Source organism: Trichomycterus rosablanca, chromosome 26 (genome assembly GCF_030014385.1).
Source record: "Trichomycterus rosablanca isolate fTriRos1 chromosome 26, fTriRos1.hap1, whole genome shotgun sequence".
NCBI lineage: Eukaryota > Metazoa > Chordata > Actinopteri > Siluriformes > Trichomycteridae > Trichomycterus > Trichomycterus rosablanca.
Window position 1 is genome coordinate 8153209 of NC_086013.1, and position 14652 is coordinate 8167860.

Below are 14652 nucleotides of genomic sequence, written 5' to 3' on the forward strand. Positions count from 1 at the left end.
GGGGGTTGTAACATTGTCTCTGTGAGAGCGGTTGATGGAGGTTACAATAGCGCCTCTTGTTAATACCTCCTCCTGCAACTCATGACTATTCACGACTAACTAAACTCAGTGGGAAAGAGAAGATGTAAAGACAGATGTATGGGGAAGAGCCTAAAAACACTGGCGTTTGAGCTCTCAAACCAAAAATATAACGCATATAATGGTTACATGTATATTTTTTTTCATTCAAAGTGCAGCTGCCCGTCTGGTTTTTAACCAGCCCAAACACCGCCACATCACCCCACTGCTGCGTTCTCTTCACTGGCTTCCTGTAGCTGCACGCATTCAGTTTAAAACACTGACGCTCGCCTACAAAGCCAAAAATGGACCAGCCCCAAGCTACCTTTGGGGTCTAATCAAACCCCGCTCTGTACCACGCAACCTCCGAGCCACTAGTCTCGCTCGACTTGATCCTCCACCCAGGACTAAAGGAAGACAAGCATCAAGGCTCTTCTCTGTTCTAGCACCCAAGTGGTGGAATGAACTTCCTCTGTCTGTCCGAACATCTGAGTCTCTTGCTGTCTTTAAAAAAACGATTAAAAACCTTCATCACCTTTTTACTAAGCACTTAAGCTGACTTGGAAAAATTTTTTTAGTAAATAAGTACATTTCCAAAAAAAAAAAAAAAAAAAAAACAACACTTTGGTTCTAACAGGTTTCAGCAGATTTGTGTTCTTCGACTGTTGTTTACTAAAATTTGAGAAATGAAATGTTTACTATGGAAGCACTTCTGTAAGTCGCTCTGGATAAGAGCGTCTGCTAAATGCAGAAAATGTAAATGTATTTGTTATAACAAATTTTTACCTATTTAGTAAGGCTGGCTTGATACCACTTTATGTCCGATACCGATACTGCAAATTAAGTATCTGCCGATACCGATACCAATCCGATACCATCATTTCTCCTCTCAAACAACTAAGCAGTAATAATACATGTCTCAATGCACCATGGTTAAACTATCTAAATAACAATGCTCAGATTGTGAAACAAATATTCTAAAGGAATAAATACAGAACCTACAACATCACACTTATGCAAAACTGCTGTTTTTATTTTCACTTTTACACATAGAACATTTAGCAGCATTTTTGGTTTCACTTACGTTCCAGCTGTTGTTCACGTGACACATCTCGCTTTACAGCGTGTCGTCTAAAGAGTCTACAATTGTTTGGTTGAGATTTTCCATTAAAGTTCTGTCATGTTTTTAGATGATTAAACCCTGCTGGACTAAACGGGAAACGGTGTAGTTTGTTTTATTTCATAACACTAATGGATTAATCGTTGAGGATGCGAGAGATCTCCAAGCCGGGACAAGATAGGTTTTCTTTATCTCAGGTGAGCGATTTATCATTTATAAAGTGATTTTTATTGTGTTTAAACAGTGTTTTTAGTTGTGGCAGTAGTAGATGATTTTTTTTAAATGCTAAAAGTTAAAGTAGATCAGTGTGTTTTAATTTCTGAATGGCTGTTGCGGATGAGTTGTAGATCAGTGGTACATGTTAATGATGTCATCAAGATGCACCTTGTTACGGCAGTTGCAGAGTGAGCTGGTAATAAACGGGTGTAATAATCTTCGGGTGTTATTTGCTTTACACACAAACAATGGCCTTATTTACATTAAGCGTTATTTACATTAAGCGACAGTATCGGATCGGATTACACGTACAATCCAGTGATTTGGGCCTATATCGGACCGATACTGATACAGAGTATCGGATTGGTGCCAGCCCTAGTATTTAGTATACTTAATTTAACTCTAATTGGGCGGCATGGTGACTCAAAGCAAGAAGGTCCCGGGTTCGACTCCCAGGTGGAGCAGTCCGGATCCTTTCTGTGTGGAGTTTGCATGTTGCATGAATCAATATTCATTTTAAACAGCAGAGGGCACTGGCGCTATACACCTCGCCTGGTTGACGTCATTTGCGCTATACGCCTGGTTGCCAAATTCAGGGTTTTTCAGCCAAATTGGGCTTAATTCAAAATTGTTTTGCATAGTTTGTACCTACCTCAGAAATAAAAGGGCATTCATTATTTAGATAAACAAAAGATAATCACAAATACAGTTTTTTTTTTATTAATTTTTTTAAGAAATAATAAGAGGAAACTTTGTCTTCAATTTCAGTTCGCATCGTATCGCGGGTAGAGTGTATCGTTACATCCCTACCAAAAAAGAATTGGATGTGGATTCTATGGGAATTTGTATGGTCTGGAACGACTGTTGGACAAACATGCCTGGTTTGCTATCGACATTCCAATTCATCCCAGACGCTTAGCACCGGTGGCAGGTCTACTTTAGATGAGCGTGCTCATAAACAGTCCACAAAATCTGGATATTAAACAGGAAAAGAACGAGAGCTGGTGTAAAAGTGACTAAAAATAGCCGGCATTTGGGGTTTCATTTTCGGCCATTCTCTCTCTCTCGCTCTCTCTCTCTCTCACAAACACACTCAGTTATTTCTCTCCTAAAATGCACATTCTCTCCGAGTCCCGAGAGAATTCCCGAGACCTAAAATAATAAGTAAGCACTCCTTGGGAAGAAAAACGTCTCTATAAAAAAGGGTGGTGCAGAGATGCATTCTTTTATAAACACTACATCATAGAGGCTACATAATGTACTCCTTAGATTATAGTTAATGGGTGACTAAGGTAGAACAGGGTGACGGATTTCTGCAGACAGGAATGAAACATAGCCATTAATCTAGTTAGCATGTTTATTCATTAATTTTTTTATAGCTCTATGTTTGCACATTTTTGATATTCTTGGCAGGAACAGTGTTTTGTGCTTGTGTGTGTTTTTTTTACAGTCGTATAAACCGATCAGCCATAACATTAAAACCACCTCCTTGTTTCTACACTCACTGTCAATTTTATCAGCTCCACTTACCATATAGAAGCACTTTGTAGTTCTACAATTACTGACTGTAGTCCATCTGTTTCTCTGCATGCTTTGTTAGCACCCTTTCATGCTGTTCTTCAATGGTCAGAACCCCCCACAGGACCACCACAGAGTAGGTATTATTTGGCTGGTGGGTCATTCTCAGCACTGCTGTGACATTGACATGGTGGTGGTGTGTTAGTGTGTGTTGTGCTGGTATGAACGGATCAGACACATGTCCATGTCCACTCACTGTCCAGTCTATTAGACACTACTACCTAGTTGGTCCACCTTGTAGATGTAAAGTCAGAGATCTAACCCTAGATCTTCTAGACCTCCATCAGTGGTCACAGGACGCTGCCCACGGGGCGCTGTTGGCTGGATATTTTTGGTTGGTGGACTATTCTCAGTCCAGCAGGGACAGTGAGGTGTTTAAAAACTCCAGCAGCACTGCTGTGTCTGATCCACTCATACCAGCACAACACACACTAACACACCACCACCATGTCAGTGTCACTGCAGTGCTGAGAATGATCCACCACCCAAATAATATCTACTCTGTGGTGGTCATGGGAAAGTCCTGACCATTGAAGAACAGCATGAAAGGGGGCTAACAAAGCATGCAAAGAAACAGATGGACTAGAGTCAGTAATTGTAGAACTACAAAGTGCTTCTATATGATAAGTGGAGCTGATAAAATGGACAGTGAGTGTAGAAACAAGGAGGTGGTTTTAATGTTATGGCTGATCAGTGATCAACCTAGTAAACTGCCTTGTTGCCTAATGCCTACCTAGGCAGCTGCCTAAGTAGAGAGGATTCTAATAAGACATTAAACTCATAAGGCAGATTATTTGGACACTACATGAAAAGCGATTACGGTGATTATGTCACAGAAGTTTGCAGTCTAAGGGCAGTTGTAGCCTAGTGGTTAAGGTACTTAACCACTAGTAATCAAAAGGTTGCTGGTTCAAGCCCACTGCCAGGTTGTCACTGTTGGACACTTGAGCAAGGACCTTAACCCTCAATTGCCTTAGACAGTATATTGTCACAGTACTGTAAGTCGCTTTGGATAAAAGCATCTGCTAAATTTTTACATTACAAGCATATGGACATCAGTAGTAGCACATACGCTTTGGAGAATTCCTTAGAGTCGCTCAAGTTCTTACTTTTGAAGGAATCCAGCTTGTCTGGCAAATCTTCTTCATCTCTGTACTTCTGATCTTCCATGAACTCCTGCAGAGACAATCGAAACAAATGATTAACAAATAAAACTGATAAATGTGTCATTATTGGCTGTATTACTCCTAAACCCCATTTCACCCCATGTCCCTCTTAAGCTGGATAGTTTGCACATTTGTTTGAACAAAATAATACATCACGGTAATTACCTATGTAAACACTGTATTAAAAGCACCAGAATGTGGCATTGAATTAAAAACGTTTAAACTTTTATCGGCTCAGACATTGAATTAATCACATAACATAATTTACCATAACATTTAGCCCACAGCATCAAGTTTTTGCTCTAAGCTCCACTGCTTAGCATCATCTGATTTGGACATGTGCCTACCAGAAGTAATAAATCTCTAATTAAATAATAAAGCACTTGTCTTTAGATGCTCGTTAGCAGAACGCTGAATGGAAAAATCAATGAGGACAAGCATGAATGACTCCGATTTAATAGAGAATGCTGAGTGAAGATGAAAAAGTGCAAACAAGTGTGTGTGAAAGTACATAAAGTCCCCATTCACGGTTAGACACCCCTGGTAAAGATGCTATCTATCTATCCATCTATCCTATCTATCTATCCACCCTATGTATCCGTCCAATCTATCTATCCATCTAGCCTATCTATCTATTCTATCCAATCAATCTATCCATCTATCTATCCATCCTATCTATCTATCCATCTATCCACCCTATCTATTCTATCGAATCAATCCATCTATCCATCCATCCAATCTATCTATCCATCCATCCAATCTATCTATCCATCCATCCAATCTATCCATCCATCCTATTCATCCGTCCTATTCATCCATCCTATCATCCATCTATCTAATCCATCCATCCATCTAATCCATCCATCCAATCTATCCATCCAATCTACCCAATCTATCTATCTATCCATCCATCCTATCTATCCATCCGTCCTATTCATCCATCCTATCCATCCATCTATCTAATCCATCCATCCATCTATCTATCTATCTAATCCATCCAGCCTATCTATCCATCCAATCCATCCATCCTATCCATCCATCCTATCCATCCATCCATCCAATCTATCCAATCAATCCATCCATCCATCCATCCATCCATCCTATCTATCCATCTATCTATCTATCTATCTATCTATCTATCTATCTATCTATCTATCTATCTATCTATCTATCCATCCATCCATCCATCCATCCATCCATCCATCCATCCATCCATCCATCCATCCAATCCATCCATCCATCCGTCCGTCTAATCCATCCATCCATCCATCCATCCTATCTATCCATCCTATCCATCCATCCATCCATCCATCCAGCCCATCTATCTTAGAGCATGAATGACTCCGATTTAATAGAGAATGCTGAGTGAAGACGAAAAAGTGCACACAAGCGTGTGTGTGGAAAGTACATAAAGTCCCCTTCACGGTTATAGACACCCCTGGTAAAGATGAGTAAAAACACTAATAAGAATAAGCCTATAAAAACACTTTTTCCATCCATCCAATTATTTATCTATCTATCCATCCATCCAATCTATCCATCCAAGGTGAAGATTTTCTTGTAGCTGTTCGTATTGTAGAATTCTGTTCTGATGGTGTTCATCTGTTGGCATGAATAAAGGATGTGTTCAAAGAAGTTCTTGATCCACAGAGGGGGTAACTGGGGTATGGTCTCCTTTTAGCAGATAGGTATGGGTCAATTTGGTGTGTCCTATGCAGCATCTTGTCTAGATACTTTGTTTCCATCACTTTTTTGGTGTATTGAGCTCTATATATTTTTATGGTAGGGTGAATCTTGTAAAGTTTGTTGGTGGTATATTTTTGCTGCAGTGGAGATTACAAATTATATACACCCCCGTCTTAATGGCAGATTTTTATGATATTAATGTGACCTATTATACGTACAATTCAATTGAAAAACAAATGGAAATGTTTTAGCTAGATAATAAAAAAAGAAAACACAATAATGTGGTTGCAAAAATACACACAGCCTTAAACTGACTTGATTTTATGACAGCATTCAGTCCTGACCTGGCAATCTTTGCCCACTCTTCCTTGCAGTGCTCCAAATCTGTCAGATTGCGAGAGCATCTCCTGTGTACAGCCCTCAGGGGTCTGACTGACCACTCCAAAACTTTAACCGTCTTCTGGTGAAGTCGTTCATTTGTTGATGTGGAGGTATGCTTTGGGCCATTGTTGTGCTGAGGGATGAAATCGATGACCACTAGGGCTACTGTGTTCCATGGTATTTGTACCGCCTTGGAATTTTTTTTACCCTCTTTGGATCCCTTGGATACCTAGTAAGCTCTGAAATTTTTATGGACTTATTCAGTCACTTTAATTGATGGCAAGTATACCAACTACTGTTTGACATGAGTTTGAACATGATTGGTTAATTTACCCCCTAAACAATTTATTCATCAGATCAATCAGTTCAAGTTTAAATATCAAATACAGTCATGGACAATTTAGTATCTCCAATTCACCTCACTTGCATGTCTTTGGACTGTGGGAGGAAACCGGAGCTCCCGGAGGAAACCCACACGGACACGGGGAGAACATGCAAACTCCACACAGAAAGGACCCGTACCGCGCCACCTAGGAATCAAACCCAGGACCTTCTTGCTGTAAGGCAAGAGTGCTACCCTCCGAGCCACCGTGCCACCCCTAAACAATGAGCTTGTTTATCAAATTGAAGTACACTGATTATAAGTCACATGATATGATTTATGAGCCATATATTTTTTTATATATTCACTGTATTTATCCAGTCACACTATACACTGATCAGCCATAACATTAAAACCTCCTCCTTGTTTCTACACTCACTGTCCATTTTATCAGCTCCACTTACCATATAGAAGCACTTTGTAGTTCTACCATTACTGACTGTAGTACATCGGTTTCTCTGCATGCTTGGTTAGCCCCCTTTCATGCTGTTTTTCAATGGTCAGGACCCCCACAGAGCAGGTATTATTTAGGTGGTGGATGATTCTCAGCACTGCAGTGACACTGTTAGTGTGTGTTGTGCTGGTATGAGTGGATCAGACACAGCAGCGCTGCTGGAGTTTTTACATACCATGTCCACTCACTGTCCACTCTATTAGACACTCCTACCTAGTTGTTCCACCTTGTAGATGTAAAGTCAGAGACGATCGCTCATCTATTGCTGCTGTTTGAGTCGGTCATCATCTTTTGGTTGGTGGACTATTCTCAGTCCAGCAGTGACAGTGAGGTGTTTAAAAACTCCAGCAGTGTTGCTGTGTCTGATCCACTCATACCAGCACAACACACACTAACACACCACCACCATGTCAGTGTCACTGCAGTGCTGAGAATGATCCACCATCTAAATAATACCTGCTCTGTAGTGGTCCTGTGGGGGTCCTGACCATTGAAGAACAGCATGAAAGCAGTCTAAAAAGGTATGTAGAGAAATTGTAGAAGTACAAAGTGCTTCTATGGTAAGTGGAGCTGATAAAATGGACAGTGAGTGTAGAAACAAGGAGGTGGTTTTAATGTTATGGCTGATCGGTGTAAATACAGCCATATACGAATTGCCGTGGCAGTGGGCTAGCAAAATAAAATGTCCATCAACAGATTTAAATGTGTGATATGAAATTCACACTACCATGTTTAGGTGTTAAACATTTTCCAAAAGATCTCCTGGCTCGTTTTAGTTCGTCTTATAAGATCTGTGCAATGTTCTTGCAAAAATAAAGAGGGTGGGAACATGTCACAGTCAGCAGCGTGCACACCCACCCACCCAGAAGAAAAAGACCGGAAGAGGAAAATGAGGAAGAGTGATAACAATAAAAAATGTAAACTAAAAATAAGTGAAATTAAGGTCAGAGATAGGGCGGTTAAGTGATTAAGAAATGACAAACATTGTTCATGGCTGGTGTTCTAGTATTTTTGGCTGGTAACCCAACTGACAAGCTTGATCATTTTCCATTTTCACTGCTCCACCACAGTCGTCCTCTCCCAAGTATTTACACATACTGTATTACAGATCTCATTTGGTCATAATTAAAAAGGACCTTCACATTTCTGCCATTCAAATCTCTGTATTATGTCATTTGACACCAGTGAAATGTTCCAAATGTTGCTGCTGTTTCCAGATACACTATATCACCAAAAGTATTCGCTCGTCTGCCTTCAGACGCATATGAACTTGAGTGACCTCTCATTTTTAATCCATAGGGTTTAATATGATGCCCCACCTTGCAGCAATAACAGCTACAACTCTTCTGGGAAGGCTTTCCAAAAGGTTTAGGAATGTGTTTATAGCGCATTTGTGAGGTCAGACACTGATGTTGGACAAGAAGGCCTGGCTCGCAGTCTCCGCTCTAATTAATCCCAAAGGTGTTCTATCTGGTTGAGGTCAGGACTCTTCCACACCAAACTCGCTCATCCATGCCTTTACAGTGGGGCCAAAAAGTATTTAGTCAGCCACTGATTGTGCAAGTTCTCCTACTTAGAAAGATGAGAGAGGTCTGTAATTTTCATCATAGGTACACTTCAACTATGAGAGACAAAATGAGAAAAAAAAAATCCAGGAAATCACATTGTAGGATTTTTAAAGAATTTATTTGTAAATTATGGTGGAAAATAAGTATTTGGTCGATAACAAACAAGCAAGATTTCTGGCTCTCACAGACCTGTAACTTCTTCTTTAAGAAGCTCTTCTGTCCTCCACTCATTACCTGTATTAATGGCACCTGTTTGACCTCGTTATCTGTATAAAAGACACCTGTCCACAGCCTCAAACAGTCAGACTCCAAACTCAACCATGGCCAAGACCAAAGAGCTGTCGAAGGACACCAGGAAGAAAATTGTAGACCTGCACCAGGCTGGGAAGAGTGAATCTACAATAGGCAAGCAGGTTGGTGTGAATAAATCAACTGTGGGAGCAATTGTAAGAAAATGGAAGACATACAAGACCATTGATAATCTCCCTTGATCTGGGGCCCCATGCAAGATCTCATCCCGTGGGGTCAAAATGATCATGAGAACGGTGAGCAAAAATCCCAGAACTACACGGAGGGACCTGATGAATGACCTGCAGAGAGCTGGGACCAAAGTAACAAAGGCTACCATCAGTAACACACTACGCCGAGAGGGACTCAAATCCTGCAGTGCCAGGCGTGTCCCCCTGCTTAAGCCAGTACATGTCCAGGCCCGTCTGAAGTTTGCCAGAGAGCATATGGATGATCCAGAAGAGGATTGGGAGAATATCATGTGGTCAGATGAAACCAAAATGGAACTTTTTGGTAAAAACTCAACTCGTCGTGTTTGGAGGAAGAAGAATGCTGAGTTGCATCCCAAGAACACCATACCTACTGTGAAGCATGGGGGTGGAAACATCATGCTTTGGGGCTGTTTTCCTGCAAAGGGGACAGGACGACTGATCCGTGTTAGGGGAAGAATGAACGGGGCCATGTATCGTGAGATTTTAAGCCAAAACCTACTTCCATCAGTGAGAGCATTGAAGATGGAACGTGGCTGGGTCTTCCAGCATGACAATGATCCCAAACACACCGCTCGGGCAACGAAGGAGTGGCTCCGTAAAAAGCATTTTAAAGTCCTGGAGTGGCCTAGCCAGTCTCCAGACCTCAACCTAATAGAAAATTTGTGGAGGGAGTTGAAAGTCTGTGTTGCCCAGCGACATTTGCCCATAATTTACAAATAAATTCTTTAAAAATCCTACAATGTGATTTCCTGGATTTTTTTTTTCTCATTTTGTCTCTCATAGTTGAAGTGTACCTATGATGAAAATTACAGACCTCTCTCATCTTTCTAAGTAGGAGAACTTGCACAATCAGTGGCTGACTAAATACTTTTTGGCCCCACTGTATGGAGCTTGCTTTGTGTACTGGTGCCCAGTCATGTTGGAACAGGAAGGGGCCATCCCCAAACTGTTCCCACACCAAGTCAGGAGCATGAAATTGTCCAGAATCTCTTGGTACGCTGAAGCAATAAGAGTTCCTTTCACTGGAACTAAGGGACCGAACCCAACTCCTGAAAAACAGCCCCACACCATAATCCCCCCCTCCACCAAACTTTACACTTGGCACAATGCAGTCAGACAAGTACCGTTCTCCTGACAACTGCCAAACCCAGACTCGTCCATCGGATTGCCAGACGGAGAAGCGTGATCCGTCACTCCAGAGAACACATCTGCACTGCTCTAGAGTCCAGTGGCGGCATGCTTTACACCACTGCATCCGACGGTTTGCATTGCGCTTGGTGATGTAAGGCCTGGATGCAGCTGCACGGCCATGGAAACTCATTCCGTGAAGCTCTACACACTGTTCTTGAGCTGATCTAAAGGTCACATGAAGTTTGGAGGTCTGTAGCGATTGACTCAGAAAATTGGCGACCTCTGCGCACTATGCGCCTCAGCATCAGCTGACATTTTACGTGGCCTAACACTTCGTGGCTGAGTTGCTGTTGTTCCCAATCACTTCCACTTTGTTCTAATACCACGGACAGTCGACTGTGGAATATTTAGTAGTGAGGAAATTTCATGACTGGACTTGTTGCACAGGTGGCATCACGGTACCACGCTGGAATTCACTGAGCTCCTGAGAGCGACCCGTTCTTTCACTAATATTAGTAAAAGCAGTCTGCATGCTTGGTGCTTGGTTTTATACACCTGTGGCCATGGAAGTGATTGAAACACCTGAATTAAATGATTTGGATGGGTGAGTGACTACTTTTGGCAATATAGTGTATTATTATATGTTAGATTTTTTTTTTTGCTACAAGATGTGGTGATTTTTGTGGGACAGTAGAATTAATAGTTTAAGCTGACATGGCTAGTTGAAAGTTAAGGCACTGACGTTTGACGAGAATGTGTTTAAAATTGACAATTTCATTAATTCCAAAAGTGTACAATAAATTACAGTGTGGTTAGGGTTGTGTTTGCCACTAAATTACCCCTACATCAAACTCACTGTATGGAACCTTATGTCCTTATGGAAATTGCTTTGTGCACAGGGGAACAATTTATTTGATAGAATTCACTTCATACACTTGCTAAATGTGGCTGAAAGAAGCTGACCTCAATAATTAGGAAGGGTGTCCACACACTTTTGACCTTATAGTGTGAAGTGGATCAAATCAAGCTGTGTATGCTGAGTGTAAGTCAAAGCTAAACATCATATGACAGCAAAGGACCTGAAGGAAGGTTAAGCTGACACCAGTTAGACCATGACCCATTCTACAATTCAGCATTACTTGCATAAATATGATCTGCATGGAGGAGGTATAACCACATCCCAAACATCAGTGCCCAAAATATGCAAACATTTAGATAAAGGCATTATTTAAACTGACGAAGCAAATGTTAATCTTTTGCCAGTCATCGTAAGCATGTTAAAATAAAAGAAAAATGGCATTTGGTAATAAAAACACCATGCCAACTTCTAAGCATGAGGTTGAACTATTAGGACCTCTCTGATCTCAGTACAATTAGCCAAAGCATACCTCAAAATCCACCATGAACCTCTTAAAAATGCAAGCTAATTTTTTTAATAAGCCCCACAAACTCTACAATCAAACTAGAGCTAGGCAAATATCAGGGAAAGAATTGAAAATAAAATAAATACGATTTAAATGTTTCCAGGACCACCGTGGCCTGAATAATTGTAAAACAGAAGCTGCTGCCAATCTTGGACCTTTCTAGAGTTGGCTGTCTGGCCAACCTAGGTATCAAAGCAAGAAGGGCCTTGGTCAGGGAGGTAACCAACAACCCAACCGTAACTATAAGAGTTCCAAAGATCCAGTGCAAAGATTGGAGAACATCTCTGCAACACTCCATTATCAGATCCTTAAGGTGCATGATGGAAGCTACTGTTGAGTAAAGGCATGAGACAGCTGTTTGGTGTTAGCTAAACAGCTGGTTAATACCATCCCGATGGTGAAAGATCGTGGTGGAAGAATCTTGCCATGATGATGTTGGCAGGGACACTTCGGTTACATTCATGATAGAAACACAAGATTCATCAGTTCACAAGTTTAATATCAAACACAGTCATGGACAATTTAGTATCTCCAATTCACCTTATTTGCACGTCTTCGGACTGTGGGAGAAAACCGGAGCTCCTGGAAGAAACCCACACAGACTCGGGGAGACCATGCAAACTTCACACAGAAAGGACCCAGACCTCTCCACCTGGGGATCGAACCCAAGACAAATATGCAGTAGCATCTCATCTCTAATATCAGTACAATGAATACTTCCACGACACCTGGATATTTTCCATGCAGTCTGAGAAAGGTCCAACAACAAAACAGTATCTGGTCAGTGAGGATCCCATTGAAAAAATTCCTTTTCCATTAATGGATGGGAAAAAAAGGCAACAGTCAGTAATTGTATACCCACAAAGTGCATCTATATAGTAGGTGAAGCCAACAAAGTTGGCAAGCAACCATAACATTAAAACCACCTCCTTGTTTCTACCCTCACTGTCCATTTTATCAGCTCCACTTACCATATAGAAGCACTTTGTAGTTCTACAATTACTGACTGTATTCCATCTGTTTCTCTGCACGCTTTGTTAGCCCCTTTCATGCTGTTCTTCAATAGTCAGGACCCCCACAGATAAGGTATTATTTGGGTGGTGGGTCATTCTCAGCATTGCAGTGAGTTGTGATGGTTTGCGTGGATCAGACACAGCAATGCTGCTAGAGTTTTTAAACACCTCACTGTCACTGCTAGACAGAGAATAGTCCACCAAACCATAGTATCCAAAAAATTTCCAGCCAACAGCACCCCTTGGGCAGCGTCCTGTGACCACTGATGAAGGTCTAGAAGGTGACCGACTCAAAAAGCAGCAATAGATGAGCGATCGTCTCTGACTTTACATCTACAGGGTGGACCAACTAGGTAGGAGTGTCTAATAGAGTGGACAGTGAGTGGACACGGTATTTAAAAACTCCAGCAGCACAACACACACTAACACACCACCACCTGGTCAGTGTGACTGCAGTGCTGAGAATGATCCTGACCATTGAAGAACAGCATGAAAGCAGGTTAACAAGATATGTAGAGAAACCGATGGACTACAGTCAGTAATTGTAGAACTACAAAGTGCTTCTATATGGTAAGTGGAGCTGATATATACTGTATGTGCAAATACATTTCTTTATAAGCATAGTAATAACAAAAACCCAGAACATTTCAAACAACAGTTCCATTCATTCTCCACCTCAACCAAACACGCTCCATATGATAAAAGAGGGAAATAATATTTAAATAGCATTATTGTAAAAATATACTCAGTATTTACATACAGGTTCTGGTTTAGTTTTTATCTGGAGGAAGTTGTAACCTTTTAGTTGCCGCTTTTTGTACAAAATGACCATTTTTAGAGGTTAACCAGAACATCTGAATACAAAGCTCTGCATTGTCTGATATAACGGCATTCATTTATGAGGTGATAACTGAGGGTCAAAGCCAAGTCTAGCTAACGCTGCACGGAAGCTAACGCTATAGCACCAGGGATGCGTTTCTGAATATAAAAAAAAATACCGGTTGTTATAACGGTTAATGTAACGGTTTACCCTGTTTATTTCGTCCAGTTTGTCCCGCTGCTGTGCTTTCAGCAAACCGAACGCCTTTCCACCTGAATAACAACAATAAAAACACAAAACATGACCGGTTAAAGGCGGATTTACTGCAGTGCACTTGCTACTACTGTGATATAAAGAGCCAAAATGCAGCGTTCACACACAAAAAGGTGGGGTTTTTTTTAATACAAACAATGCACAACTGTCCAAAAAATGTAACACCGGGTCAAATTACTATCAAATAAATATATAAATAAACACATTCTTACCTTGTACGTTAGACGGCATGTTGGAGCGCTTCTGTTAAAGAATGAACACACAGTGAACGTGTCCTGGCGTGTGAGAGTCTCGAGTGGGGAACGAACACCAGGCGCTGGGTTTCTGTGATGGGAGTTTTGATATAAATGATGTGTCGGATCATTGAGTCGACTCCATTGGGACTAACCAACATGGCGAACCGATTCGCTCTAGAGCCGAGTCAAATCCAGAGAAATTTAAATAAAGTTTAAATAAATAAATAAATATCATTTACGTTTGGTATATTCTCAAATTACGAGTAAAAAATCAACTTCTATTTTAATAACATTTTAATTTTAATGTTTAATAAATTTATGAACATCAACAGTCGTTTATAAAGCTACATCAACTGAATAAAACGTATTTTTATGTAATTTTTTTTTTTTTTAATTTTCTATATTTTCCCCACTTTTTTCTCCCCTAATCTAGTCGTGTCCAATTACCCTGATTGCGTCCTGATTCGACCCTTCACCGCTGACTGAGGACGCCTCTCATACAGACTGTACAGACTCAGTACAGACTGCATTTTTCACCTGCACGAGTCGAGTTCATACACCGACGGGCACTGTGTATGGAGGGCCACACCCCCATTGGCATTATTCCTCAGCCCTGTGCAGGCGCCATCAGTCAGCCAGCAGGGGCC

General features: G+C 41.0%; 1 protein-coding gene across 2 annotated transcripts in view; it reads right to left on the minus strand.

The window, feature by feature from the left end:
* aif1l (allograft inflammatory factor 1-like) overlaps positions 1-14091 on the minus strand; it is a 30505-nt gene extending 16414 nt beyond the window's left edge. The window contains exons 1-4 of one of the 2 annotated variants that reach the window (XM_062988539.1): positions 13982-14004; positions 13707-13768; positions 12204-12315; positions 4081-4147 (exon numbers count right to left, since the gene is read on the minus strand). In XM_062988539.1, the coding sequence (XP_062844609.1) occupies positions 4081-4141 (61 nt within the window). In that variant the 5' untranslated portion in view covers positions 4142-4147; positions 12204-12315; positions 13707-13768; positions 13982-14004. Of the gene's footprint in view, positions 1-4080; positions 4148-12203; positions 12316-13706; positions 13769-13981 lie in introns of both variants that reach the window. The other variant, XM_062988538.1, reaches the window with a different exon arrangement.
* Between the last annotated feature and the right edge of the window lie 561 nt (positions 14092-14652).